This window comes from Canis lupus, chromosome 15, assembly GCF_011100685.1.
Source record: "Canis lupus familiaris isolate Mischka breed German Shepherd chromosome 15, alternate assembly UU_Cfam_GSD_1.0, whole genome shotgun sequence".
NCBI lineage: Eukaryota > Metazoa > Chordata > Mammalia > Carnivora > Canidae > Canis > Canis lupus.
The window spans coordinates 2978932-2992929 of record NC_049236.1 but is presented as its reverse complement, the minus strand read 5'-3'; the positions used below and the strand labels follow the sequence as shown (position 1 = coordinate 2992929).

Here is a 13998-nt window from a genome sequence, read left to right as displayed (position 1 = left end):
AAGAACCTAAGAATGAACTTTAAGGAACTGTCACACGCAGCAGAGAAGTTAGAGAAAGGGACAGAAAGAAACGACTGATGAAGGAAAAGAAGTAAGTTTAGTTCCGTGTAACACTCAAGCTAGGGTTGAAAGACATAGATATATATCTATAGATATAGATATTTATGTGGATATCTAACCTGTTATCTTTTTTCCCCCAAACTTCAAAAGCCTTTTTTTTTTTTTTTTTTTATGATAGTCACACACAGAGAGAGCGAGAGAGAGAGAGAGAGGCAGAGACACAGGCAGAGGGAGAAGCAGGCTCCATGCACTGGGAGCCCGACGTGGGACTCGATCCTGGGTCTCCAGGATCGCGCCCTGGGCCAAAGGCAGGCGCCAAACCGCTGCGCCACCCAGGGATCCCAAAAGCCATTAACTAAAGCCAGCTGACACCATAATTTTTTTTGACACCATAATTTTTATAATACCATTACCGCAGGCCATACAAATGTTACCTCTGTCTCTTAAGTCAATGCTTCACTTTTCTTATACACCTTATTACAGTATGCTACTAATAAAAGTTTTAAAAACTTTTTAGAAATTATGAGGCTATTGCATTGTTAGGGGTTATCACTACTGCACATATCACCAGGAATGTGGTGCTCTTTGAGCCCTGATCCAGTTCCAGAATCTTATGCTGAGAATCTGCCTTCTAGGGTCACTTCTACTACCAAATCTTTTAGATTTAATTTCCCCCAAAAAAGAGAAGTCTGAGACAAGGGCTTGCAAACAGATAGTTTATTTTCAGGGGTGATCCCAAGGAACAGAAGTCAGAGACTAGGAAGGGTAAAACAGGCAAAACAGGAAAGCCAAGCCAAGGATGATTGATCCAGAAGGTCGTTGCTTGGTTCTACTAGAGATATTCTGAAGCACTGTAGAACGTGTCTCATAATTGTCCAACCAGGGAGGGAAGAGGGAATATTTATTCACCAGCTCCTGTCCTTCATTGATCAAAGGTCTCCCAATTGCTGGTTAACTCCTTTGCACTCTCAAGTTGGCACTTTCAGGTTGATGAATGTATCTAAATAACTGTGCAAGTTCCCACGGACATCCCATGAGGTCAATTCCATGAAAGAAGCCCTGGGGCAGAAAGTGAGATACCTGGAGAAAGCAGTGGAAGCTGTGGATTGTCAGGTCACACCTGCAAGCACTTGGCAGCCACAGTAGTGGCTGGAGTAGAGATACAACATTGGGCACAAAAGGTGCCCAATACATGGCATGGCCATAAGTGAGAGACAATACCTTGTGAGATTGAAGCTCTATAGGAAGCATTGTAAATTGTAAACTGGTAAGCAAGCATGCAATAGCATTTTACTTAGAACCAAAATAGATGGAACCCAAGAAGAAAGGGTAAACATGGAGTGGTAATTCTGTTCTACCTGACTATTAAATGTTGATCTTCAGGTCTCTGTAATTTTGAGCATGGCTCTTCACAAGTACTATTACCCAAGGGAGGAATGCTTCCACCAGAGGACATAAAAATAGTTCCACTGGATTGTAAACTAAGGCTGCCATTTGCCAATTTGGGCTTGGCTAGGTAAGAGATTACCCCCAAAATGTTAATTCAATAGTGTTCTAGAGCCAGTTCATACAGGTTTGCAGAAGTTGACCGTGTATATGTGTTAGTTTCCTCCTGTTGCTATAACAAATTACCACAAGTTTAGTGGCTTAACACAAATTTATCATAGTTCTGAAGACCAAAAATCTGAAGTGGGTCTTATAAGGCTAAAATCAAGGTATTAGCACAGATGTGTTCCTACCAGAAGCTCTGAGAAAAATTGATTGCACACCTTTTCCAGCTTCTAGAGGCTGCCTATATTCCTTGGTTGTATCACTAAGACTGTTTTCATTCATTTCATTCACATCTCTTTTTCTAATGCTGACATCCTGCTTCCTTCTTTCCTTATAAGGTTCCATGTTGATTGTATTGGGCCTACCGGGATAATCTCCCTATCTGAATATCCTTAATTTCATCACATCTGCAAATCCCTTTGTCATATAAGATAGTATATTCACAGATTTCAGAGATTAGGATGTGGTCATCTTTGGACAGCCATTATTCCATATACCACAGTGCCTTTTTCTCAACTCTACATTCAGTGACATTGTTAGTTTAAAATTGGCCACAGTGGGAGTATTTACACTACAGAAATTGGCAAATGCTACAAATCAGGGCTCGGAGAGTCTATTGTTAAACTTTATTTGCAGATCTTGGATTATGATGGTTGGCTGGGGTGAATGAGCCTATTATCAAGGCAAAAGAGAACTGTCACTATGCAATAGGAAGACAGGATTATGGATATAACCCAAGGAGTACTTAGAGGTCCTCCTACTCCTGCCATATTTAGCGCAGAAAGTTATGGTAATATTTTACAAGCAGGACAGGTAAGATCTCCCATCCCTCAAGGGAAAAGTTTTGGTCACTTACAGAAAACTCATAGTCCTAGGGCACTTGGGTGGCTCAGTTGGTTAAGCATGTGACTCTTGATTGCAGCTCAGGTCTTGATATCAGAGTAATGAATTCAACCCCTGTAGTGGGTTTAACTTAAAAAAAAGAAAGAAAGGGACACCTGTGTGCCTCAGCAGTTGACCATCTACCCTTTGGCTCAGGGCATGATCCTGGGATCTGGGATTGAGTCCCATATCTGGCTCCCTGCATGGAGCCTGCTTCTCCCTCTGCTTGTGTCTCTGTTTCTGTGTGTGTGTGTGTGTGTGTGTGTCACAAATAAATAAAATCTTAAAAAAAAAAAGAAAGAAAAATTCAGCCCCAACTACAAGCTATATAATTATATTCTAGTTCATGCAATGTAGTGGAAGTGATACATACCACTTCTTGATCAGATCCCCCCCCTTTTTTTTTATCATCACATCTGCATGTGGGCCGAAGGCAGTCACTCAACCGCTGAGCTACCCAGGGATCCCTGATCAGATCCTTTTAAGACAGTAGCATGCTCCCTTCATGCCTTCTTTCTTTTCCAATCACTGTGACCCTGATGAACTGAGGTGCTGGTTGAAGACAGATAATATGTAATGGATATGTAGTCATGAAGTCAAAAGTATCAATTAAGGCCTTGTGATTAGTATAGGAAGATTCCTTGCCATGTCAGTTCAATAGTTACACATTGTTTTTTTGTTTTTTAAAGATTTTATTTATTTATTCATGAGAGACACACACAGAGAGAGAGGCAGAGACACAGGCAGAGGGAGAAGCAGGATCCATGCAGGGAGCCCGATGTGGGACTCCATCCGGGGACTCGATCCTGAGACTCCAGGATCATGCCCTGGGCCAAAGGCAGGTGCTAAACCAATAGTTACATACTGTATCTAATTTTCTTCTCCTTCCCCAGCAACATATACCAGCAACATATACAGGATGTGGTATGTTGTGTTGGTTGGCTTTAAAGATCAGCCCAGGCTGAGGAATACTGAGGAAGCATCATTATGGAACTGGTAGAGACATTATTTGGAAATCTTGGACTTGGATGAAGTAACTGATGAGAGTTTTGTCAATTTATTTTTCTGGGTAGGGGGGTGAGTACAGTGATGACAATTTAGGTTATTAGAGGGGTTTTAGTTTTGTTTTAGTGAGGAGTTTTGTTTTGTTTCATTTTTTGAAGTGTAAGCATAGAAAGAAGGGTATAGGGACGCCTGGGTGGCTCAGCGGTTGAGGGCCTGCCTTTGGCTCAGAGCGTGATCCCAGAGTCCCTGGATCGAGTCCTGCATCAGGCTCCCTGCATGGAGCCTGCTTCTCCCTCTGCCTGTGTCCCTGCCTCTCTCTGTGTCTCTCATGAATAAATAAATCTTAAAAAAAAAAAAAAGAAAGAAAGAAGGGTATATGTTGATATTGAGCCATTCCAGGGATTATTATGGATTATTATCTATCATTCCTATTGGACACTCAGCATCTGCAACCCCTTTACATATTTGGGTAACATCCTAAACAAAGAGAGAGTGCACCATACAGTAGCTTACATCAAATCCGACAATGCTCACTATCATTTTCCTAGGGTTGCAGATCCAGCCGATCCCACTCTCTTTAGTTTGGATTCCCTGAGATAGGTGACTTGGGGTAGGGAGAAAAGCCAGTAAAGTGTTCATTAATGAGTGGGTTACTGCTGTGTGCAACTGGGGTTTGGCCCTTCTGGGTAACCTCAGAAATACTGTGAAATGTGCACCTTGAAAATGTCCCTTTGAGGGATAAGGAGGCTGAAATACTCGTTGATCATTAGTTCTGGCTATGAAACAGAAAGCTGGGTATCCTCAGAAAACCAGCTTTCCAATTTCAGATGCTGTACCTCCTCTTCCTCTTTCCTTAAACATGACGTGATGGCTTGGACTACAACAGCCAACTTGCTACTCTAAAGATAAGTCTAACTGAATCACAGAGATATCAGCTGATTTTACTGAGCCAGGAAAACTGCCTACCTCCATTCTTCTTGGGAAAAATATGCTCTATCTAGTCTTACTTGCACCGAAGGGCACAGACCCAGACTTTGAATCAAAAGGTAACAACGTAAAGAAGCAAACACTGTGGGCAGTAGCAGCAGTGGCTTGGTAGAACCATCCAATATGATGACACTTCAGACCTTATTTTGCTTTCTGGTGGCCTTCACCAGTAACAAAGACAATAGACTCTATGTATTGAATAATAATTGTCACTACTCAATTGTATGACCTGTTTTACAAATTCTCTCCTTCATATGGGATATGCATCTTCAAGACGGGTGTTAATATCCTTCTTTGAGGTTAACTGACTTGACTCCGATCACACAGTAAGTGGCAGAATGGGACTCAAGTTCAGGTCCAAGTGACATCAAAACCAGATGTGAACCACTATGTTATATTGCCAATATTTCCTTTGCTGACTTGTAATTTTTGGACTGAGACCCTAGATCAGGCTGGAGCCTGCGGCCCTACTGTAGGAGAGGAAGAAATATGGGCTCACAGAGATTGTTGTGTCATCAGCCCCTTCTGGCAGGGGGATACAGGATCTGCTCAAATGCAGACAGGCTTTGAGCCAGGCTGCACAGATACAGGCGATCCTCTGAGCCAGGCTGGGAAACGCTCCAGATGAATCGCCAGACTTCTGTGTCTGAAACTCAGAGAGATAAGGAAGAATTTTGGGTGGCACCCTCAGAGACAAAGCGATTCTGCAGGTTTAGAATGTGCCGAAATCTAGGCAAAATACAAAAGTGGCAAAATACAAGAAGGGAATTGTGTGAGAATCAATCAACTCTCTGTTGGCGATTCTGGTTGCAAAATGATTCTGCACTCCTTTCTCTTCCCGAGCTGGATTCTGAAGTCCAAGGTGCAAAATCCTCAAACCCTGACCCCGTCTTCTTGCCACCTTCCACAGACCCATGCTCCAAGTCTCAGAGCCATCTTGGCCCCTCTTACTCTTTTCATTTCGTCACATTTTCCCCTAAATATCTACTGAGAATCAATTTTGTGCCAGGGAGGCAAAGACTCTAACCTCAAGTTACTTACAGGGAAAGAAAACATTAAGACAAGTGTACAGATGATTATTTAATTAGGACTGTGATACCTGCCACAAAGGGAAAAGTAGTATTCAGTGGGAGTGTATAATTGGGGAACTAGATCTAATCTGAAAGATCATATTCAGATCATCCCTCTGCCATTTGTCTTTCTCCTGTCATCTTCCTCTTTATAACAATGGCATCTCTGCTGCATCCTCATGTTATAGACTTGATTCAGACCCTTGCTACCTCTGTACCCGTTTTCTAAGAGAAACCCCTGCCTCTTTCCCCCCAACCCCACTCAAGCCCATGCTCTACCCTGCAGTTAGAGTTATATTTCTAAAATGTAATCTGACCAGCTCCTCCTTGATTTCACATTAAGGTTTTACGTCTCTTGTCTGGCACTGCTTACTCAACCTCTTTCTCTTCAGCCTTATCTCCTATTCTTCTCCTATAGGATCCTCTCACCGCAGTTAGTCAGATTGTACCTCCACTACTGTTCACTCATGTTTGCCTTTCAAAGTTCTCCCTACCCATCACAGCCCAGGAAATGACTATTCTGAATTCAAGGTACTCATTGGGCATGTGTCTGATGAGAGCCCACCACGGATGAGAAACTGGGCAAGATCAGAGGAAAAGGGTGGAAGCCAAGAGTCAGAGTTCCAATGACTGCCCCAGATGGCAACACCTGTTTCCATGACAGATTGTAAGCTCCATGAGGACAGTGACAGAGTTTGACTTGTCCACTCATATACTATTTGTACAAAGTAGAATGGGGCCTAGCACAGAGGAAGAACTCAGTATTTTTTTCTCAGTGTATAAATAAATGAATGAAAAATAAAAATGAATAAGTAAAAGGCTCTTAAACTGCCTCCCACTGGAGTTAGATTCCTTAAGAGATCAGAAGTTCCTTAGGGGTGGGGACTGTGACTTACTCATATGTGCACTCTATAAAGAAGCACTTTACAATGTGGTTTCATATAGGTTACTGCTTCTGTTTCTCAGTCCAACCCCACAAGTTATTTTTTTTTAAAGATTTTATTTATTTATTCATGAAAGACACAGAAAGAGACGGGCAGAGACACAGGCAGAGGGAGAAGCAGGCTCCCTGCAGGGAGCCTGATGTGGGACTCGATCCCAGGTCTCCAGGATCACGCCCTGGGCCAAAGGCAGGCATTAAACTGCTGAGCCACCCAGGGATCCCCTAACTCCACAAGTCTTATCCCTATTTTCTTCCTTTCTTTCTTCTCTTTCCTATTTCCTCCTCTCTTTCCCCTTTCTCTGGGATACATGTCTAGGCACTTCCTGTCTCTAAATTCTTTTTTTTAAAGATTTTATTTATTTATTCATGAGACACACACAGAGAGAGAGAGAAGCAGAGACACAGGCAGAGGGAGAAGCAGGCTCCATGCAGGGAGTCTGATGTGGGACTCGATCCCAGAACGCCAGGATCACACCCTGGGCTGAAGGCAGGTGTTCAACCGCTGAGCCACCCAGAGATTCCCCCTTGTCTCTAAATTCAAAAAGATACTTAGGACTAAATGTATAACTGATTACAGTGAGGGTCAAGAAGGACACTTTGCCATAGGCTTCACATACATGAAGCACTCAAATATAACCATTTGATGTTATGTGTGAGCGAAGTTAAAGTTTTTGTGCTGCACATGTGTGTGAGAGACATAGAGTTTTTGTTAAATGTAAATATTTAAAATATACATTTTTTTGTACCATATTTTATTGCGGTCATTTTTCTTTTAACACGAAAGCCATAAAATTAAAAAGTGGCCCAGGTTCAGCCAAGTCAGGTAACCTGGCCAGTCTAACCCCCAGTAAAGTGCCCAAGGCAGGAATGGAACCCAGGATGTCTCCCCATCCAGAGGCATCACTGTGCGCAAAGTGTAGCAAACGTTATTTTGGTATGGCCTACGGCAGGGGTTAAATTCATGGGGTTTCATCAGGCAGGTGTGTTCCCTTCAAAGTCCCAAGTTGCTCTGTAACTCTGGCAAGTAATTCAGCTTCCTCGTTTGAAAACTGGAGGCCCCACTGGTACCTACCACAGAGAGTTCCTATTAAGGATCACATGAACATGTTCTTGAAGCGTCAGCACAGGCCTGGCACGTTGTCAACACGCAGTAAATGGTAGCTGTCATTATAAGAACCGTATTTGTTGAACGAGTGACTTTGGCACGTAACGCCTGCATTCAACGCGAAGCTTGGAGCTGTCATAGAAGCTCAGCTGAAGGAGTGGGAACACTGGCACTCGCCAATTTTTTTTCTGGAAATAAATCTTTGTGGGAGGCTAATCGCCGGTTGGAAAGTGTGAGCCTTGAGGGAACAAAGCTCTGATCCGAGGCCCCGGCGGCACGGAAGCGAAGTCTCTCTCCCCCGCGGGCCGGACTGAGTGCCAGGCGGCAGGGCACCCCCCCTCCCCGCGCCACCCCAGCCCCCCGCCTCGGCGAGGAGGCCCCACAAACTGGGTTTTAGCGGAGTGGAGGTGGAGCGGGATCTTCTCTAATTCCGCTCATCTTATTCTCGGGGACCACACCCAGCGCGCGGCGAGGAAGGGCTCCGAAACCGCGGGGCGGAGGCTTCCGAGCGGCCCCAGACCTGACCATCTATGGTCACAGCGCGCACGGAACAAACAGGAAGTGGGGCGAGCCTCCACCTTCCCGACCCGGGGGGCCCGGCGCGCGGCGCGAAGGCGGCCACGCCCGGAAACCCAGGGCTGGGCCCCCACGCCAGCCTCGGCAGGTACCGCCAGAACACGGTCCGGAACAACGGCCGCCCCAGGTCCCAACCGGGAAACTGAGGCACGCACGCCCAACGAGGCGGAGCTGCGCCCCTATCTCCTCGGCGAGTAGACGACTGCCCGGGATCCCCGCCCCCCGGGAATCGGCCTCCTCGTCCCTCCAATACCCCTTCCAGTCGGCTGGGCGAAGGCACCGGCCTCGGCCACGGCCACGGCCACCGCGACCACAGCGATAGGAGCGCTAATTAGCCACTCACCTGTCCTCCCTCCGCGGAGGTGGAGCCTCGCCGGCGACTCCGGCCCTTCATTGGCCCGGGCGACTGGGCCCCGCCAGGCGGCGGAGAGGCGTGGCCTATCCTGGAGCGCGCTCCCCGGCCGCTCGCGCCCTGGGGGCGGGGCTCTCCGCCAAGGGCCCCCGGGCGGGCGAGGATTCTCCCTTCCGGGCGTGGAGAATAGGGGGCGGAGCCGCGAGCGGGGCGGCCAGACTTCCTCCCGGGTCTCTCCTCCACCTCGGCGTCTCGGCGGCCGGCCGTTTCCGGTGGGGGCGCCGCGCCCAGTGAGGGCCCGGAAGTGGGTCGCGCGAAGATTGCTGGGCGGTTCTTGCCGGAAGTGGAGAGCGGCTGCTCGCAGTCGGGAGGTGAGGCGGAACTCTGAGGTGAGGGGACGCGGCCGGGTGGGGACTGGGGTCCGCTCCGCGGCCCACCGGCCCGTGGCTTTGTTGACGGCCCGTCCGGCCTGTGCGCGTGTGGTGGGCCCTACTGAAGGGGCCGGAGAGGAGGCCCTCGGGCCGACCCGGGATCCTGGGCGCGGTCTCTTGAGGTGGGGCCAGGGTGACCAACTGAGCCGGGCTCTTCTGGGGAGGCTCCTCCGCTGTGAAATCCTGTCAGCCTCGGCGGGGCCCGATTCCTAACGTGCCCAGACGTAGGCATTCCTGAGGAACCCGCGATACCTTAGAGTCTTCCCTGTCCCCCCCCCCCCCCCATCTCATCCCCATTGCACGGAGGGGTAAATTGATCCCCCGGAGCGTAGAAGCTGGTCTGGGATCTTAACAGCGAGTAGGGACACAGTTGGAATCCAGACCTCAATTCCTTAGATCATTAGTTCCAGATCCTCCCCACGACTATTTCCCAGGAACCTCTCTCTCCACCTCTGAGTGGTCTTCCGGTCGGTGTCGTCTCGCTGGCAGCTGCAGGTTAAAGACCTCCCGCTGCGTGGTTTGAGGGTGGTGGTGGTGGTGTTTGTTTTGTTTTCTGTTTACTGCAACCTGTTTGGGATCCCTGGGGAGTTTTTCAAAAGAGAGTGGGACAGGTCTTTGTATTTGCAGCCAGGTAGCCTCTCCTTCCTCCAGGTCTGTCGCTCCAGTTCGGAAAGGCTTAGTTAACTTTTTGGAAGGTGTTGCTGCGTGCTTCTAGACCTGAAATCCGCTGGCTCAGGTTTGGGCTGGCCCCACTGCTAAGTACCTGTAGCCCTAGATGCATTATTTAGCTTCCTTGAGCCTCATTTTTTTCCTCGTCTTTTAAGCGGAGATCTCTGCTTACCCCCCGCAGGATTAAATTCAGTGTAACAAATTCTGTTTATTCCGTCAGGCGCCGCCATACCCAGGGAATGCAGTTTTGAAACCAAACAGGCCAGCCCCTGCCCCCATGGAGCTAACAGTTGTTGCAGGGCCGTTTGAGAAGTAATGATAAATGTGATGAGTGTTCGGAAGAACAGGGTACTATGGAAATATATGACGGGGGGCGGGGGTGGGGTGGGGGGAGCCTCAGGAAAATCCCTTCTGCGGAGCAGAATTTAAGATGGATTTTGAAGGATAAATAACAATAAGCTTGATGAGAAGAGGAGAAGCTTTTAAGGCAGAGGTTAGTATTAGAACTTAGTAGGGAAGCTCTTTGTAGGGTTCCTTGTTCAAGTGAAAAACGGGACAGCTCAGCACATTATTTTCTCATTCACCCACTCGTTCCCAGCGCCCTTCATATGTTTGAGGCACATATTGAATGAGGCACTTGGCCCTGGTGGCAAGGAATACAATTGTTACCGTGGGGGGGGGGGTGTTGCGGGTAGACAAGTGAATCAGGGACAGCTAACCCTGTCATAATGCCCTGTATGAGCCCCGCGCTGTGTGAGAAGAGAGGAGGAGCACCTGAGCCAGGTGTCTAAGCTTTGAGGAGGAAATGGAGGATAAGTCTTGCAGGACTGACTTAACCATACGGTGAATCTGGAAAAGGTATTTACAGGCAAAGAGTGCAAGGGCCTGGGGACCTGGTGGTGGGGAAGCCCATGGCTAGCTCAGCATGTGACTGAAATTCCAGTAATGCGTGGAGAAGTGGAGGAAGTGGCAAGTGGTGGGTCAAATATGAAGGCCCTTGTAAATCATGCTGAGTAATGCGGCTCTTATGCCGAACGCTATGAGGGTGCTTTGAAGGGTTTTATGTAGGAACATGATGTGGTCAGATGTATGTGTTAGAACCTTCAGTTTGTCCATTGAGAAGCGATGTGATGGTGAAGTGGACCAGGGTTGGGAAGCTTTTGCCGCAGTCGTGGCTTGAACTAAGACCATGATAGTGGGGAGGAGAGGAGGGATCAGATTTGAACAGTATTTAAAAGATGGAATAAAAAAAAAAAAAAAAGATGGAATCCATAGAATTGGGAGGCTAATTATTTGTGGAAATGAAGAAATAGGAATACTCTAGGATGAATGCCTGGTTTTCTGGCTTAGGGAACTGGATGGTAGCATTCACTAAGGTAGGTAATGTGAGAGGAGAGGGGTAAGTTGGGGAGGTGGCATGGAAAGAAAATGAATTTGGGGCATATTTAATATGAGGTGTTTGCAGCACACCCAGGTGAAGATGTCTGGTAAGGTATCCCAGCTAGAGGAAACAGCACGAGCAAAGGTGTGGAGGCCAGAAAGGGCTTATATTCTGTGAAGTACCTGGAGTATTATTAGAGTTTGCCTGGAGTTTGCAGCAGAAGTTAAGACCAGAAAAAATGATAGATGGCTGCCAACTTGGGAAGGGCTTTTGATACCTTGTTTGAATGTGTTTGGATTTTATTCTGTGTTTGGCAGTTTGCTTATTGTTTGAGTTGTGTTGGTCTAGCTCAAAGAAATTTCTGGGGACGCCTGGGTGGCTCAGCGGTTGAGCATCTGCCTTTGGCTCAGGGCGTGATCCCAGAGTCCCTGGATCGAGTCCCACCTCGGGCTCCCTGCATGGAGCCTGCTTCTCCCTCTGCCTATGTCTCTGCCTCTCTCTCTCTCTCTCTGTCTGTCTCTCTCATGAATAAATAAATAAAATCTTTAAAAAAAGAAAAAGACATTTCTGTGAAATTTCCCACCTTTTTTCTTCTCAAGAGATACTTCATCAATCAGGTGGACATAATTTATGTCTGAGAATAGTTTTAATAAAACGGTAGCGGTGAAAGTACTTTGTCAAGTACAGCCTGTCATGCAAACCAAAACTGGTGGTACTGTTAAATTTCAGTGAGTGTATTTTTGCTCTGAGAAGGTTAGCTGTGTGTGTGTGTGTGTGTGTGTGTGTTTTAAGTATTTATTTATTCATGAGAGGGCTGGGGCAGAGGGAGAAGCAGGCTCCATGCAGGAAGCTCAATGTGGGACTTGATCCCGGGACTCCAGGATCACGCCCTGAGCCAAAGGCAGATGCTCAACCGCTGGCTGAGCCACCCAGGTGTCCGGAAGGTTAGCTGTTAATTTGTAAAATGCTTTGTTTCCGATTTGAGGAGTGATTTTTTTTCTCACCCCCTTTTCTTCATTATACATACATATGTTTAGTTGCAATTATTTTTTTTAACCAGGAACTAAGCCTTCAAAAAGGGACTTTCTCCTTTCAGTTTTCTCTGAAGAATTGTGAGTCAAAGATGCATTTTACTTAAGTGAGCAAATGCAAAGTGTTATTGGAGGTTGGACCCTCAGGTTGGAAATTTAATCCTGAGATATGAAATTGGAGGATCCTCAAGCCATATCTTACCCAGTCCTTTTTTTTTTTTTTTTACTTTCTATTAACCTGGCTTTCATACTTAAACTTCACTTTCTCTACCATAACCAGGCTAATCTTTTAAAGAGAACCATTTTTGTCTTCTTATCCTAATCTGGCTTCGTATTCCCAAAGAATCAAGTCTAAACTCCATTGTCCAGTTTACAAAACTCTCCACAATCGGACTCTTAACCTTAATTTTCATTAGATGATGCAGAGTGACATTCTAATTTAGACAGTCTTAAACTATTACATTAGCATTTTATTTATACCTCATGCACTTCCCTTTTGTTCCGTATTATACTAGAACACGGTTTCTTAACCTTGGCACAACTAACATTTAGGCTGGATGATTCTTCACTGTAGCGTTGTCCTACCTGTACATTGTAGGATTATAGCAGTATCTCTGGCCTCTTACCCATCAGATGTCAGTAGTACTCGCTCAGTTGTACCTACCAAAAATGTCTCCAGACATTGCCCAGTGTGTCTCCTGGAGGGCAGAATTGCCTCTGATTAAGAACCACTGCATTAGAAAGTATTGTAACTATGATTGTGCAGTGTCTTCTCTCTCCAAAGAAATTTTTTAGGGGAGGCTTCATGGACATGCTTAGCACACGGTATGCACATGATAAGCACTGGGTATCCTGTAGTGAGTGAATCATTTTTTATTGAGGCATCATGAATGATCGTTTATTCAAGGAACTTCTGGGTGGTACTTGAAGGACTTGCCTTTTTGGTTTTCCTCAGAGGATGTGATCTTGATAGAGAAATGCCTCTGATAGGCACTCACTACAAGAAAGCTTTGGGTTAGTTAACAGTGCAAGTCAGCAGATATATATCCCTTATACTGGGGATATAGAAATTCCTATTATGTTCAGGTTGCCTGCATTTAGACAGCTTGGTTTAATGAATAGGAGTTACCATTTATTTCAAATTGCTTATAGTTTATGATGTTGGTACTCAGTGTTCATTTTTATCAAGTTGTTAGAGTTGAATCGTCTTCAAATTAATGCAACTACAACATTCACCATGGAATTATTTTTTTTTGATATACCATTATGTAAACTTAATAAAGAGAATCCGAACTCTCAAAATATTTCTTAGCTATTATAAAGCTTTGTTTGCCTGTATTACCAGACCTGTAGTGTTAAACTTTTCCATTTGACTGGAAAATATAGTTGAGAGGTTTCATGGAAGGAGTGAGCTTGTTTTTTTTGTTTTGTTTTGTTTTGTTTGTTCTTGGGTTTTTTTGGATTTTGTTTATTTTGTTTTGTTTTGTTTTTTGGTTTTTTCCTGCAGAGATCATTTAAAATTCCTATACTTAAGTTTAATTATAGACCCACAGTCACATATCTTTTCATATCTCTAGCTGTAGCTGAATCATGGATAGGGACAACCAGCATCCTTGGATCTATCTTTATGCAGCTACCCAGCTGAAATCAGCCAGTGCACTTTTTCCTTATACAATGTAAAAGGTGCCTGCTTTTATCCAGTTAATCTTCATAACATTCCTTAAATATGAGAGGAGAACTCATGGTCACGCAAAGTTGTTTACTTGCCCTGACCATCGAAACAGCTAGTTCCTGAGTCTGACTTCAGTTTACAAACCCTAACTAGCTTTACTCACTCCTGGAATTTCAGATAGGAGACAGAACTGGAGACAAGTGCTGATACTGGATTGGATTCTCTCTACAAGATAGGCCTTTCTCTTTTAATCTAAACCTCAGATGGCAGTGACTCAGACACT

At 45.7% G+C, this 13998-nt stretch overlaps 3 protein-coding genes across 22 annotated transcripts in view; 1 reads left to right on the top strand and 2 right to left on the bottom strand.

The window, feature by feature from the left end:
- MYCL (MYCL proto-oncogene, bHLH transcription factor) overlaps positions 1-8653 on the bottom strand; it is a 100855-nt gene extending 92202 nt beyond the window's left edge. For 9 of the 11 annotated variants that reach the window (XM_038557783.1, XM_038557781.1, XM_038557797.1 and 6 more), the window contains exon 1: positions 8523-8653. The gene's annotated coding sequence lies outside the window, so the exon portion shown is untranslated. The remainder of the gene's footprint in view (positions 1-8522) is intronic. The other 2 variants (XM_038557784.1, XM_038557782.1) reach the window with 1 other exon arrangement.
- Positions 763-13998, bottom strand: part of LOC119869301 (translation initiation factor IF-2-like) — a 22702-nt gene continuing 9466 nt past the window's right edge. The window contains exons 2-4 of the mRNA XM_038557626.1: positions 7571-9171; positions 2468-2583; positions 763-1140 (exon numbers count right to left, since the gene is read on the bottom strand). Of these exons, the coding sequence (XP_038413554.1) occupies positions 8359-9171 (813 nt within the window). The 3' untranslated portion in view covers positions 763-1140; positions 2468-2583; positions 7571-8358. The remainder of the gene's footprint in view (positions 1141-2467; positions 2584-7570; positions 9172-13998) is intronic.
- Positions 8711-13998, top strand: part of CAP1 (cyclase associated actin cytoskeleton regulatory protein 1) — a 27371-nt gene continuing 22083 nt past the window's right edge. For 2 of the 10 annotated variants that reach the window (XM_038557775.1, XM_038557773.1), the window contains exon 1: positions 8711-8902. The gene's annotated coding sequence lies outside the window, so the exon portion shown is untranslated. Of the gene's footprint in view, positions 8921-10342; positions 10490-13998 lie in introns of those variants that run through there. The other 8 variants (XM_038557774.1, XM_038557772.1, XM_038557770.1 and 5 more) reach the window with 5 other exon arrangements.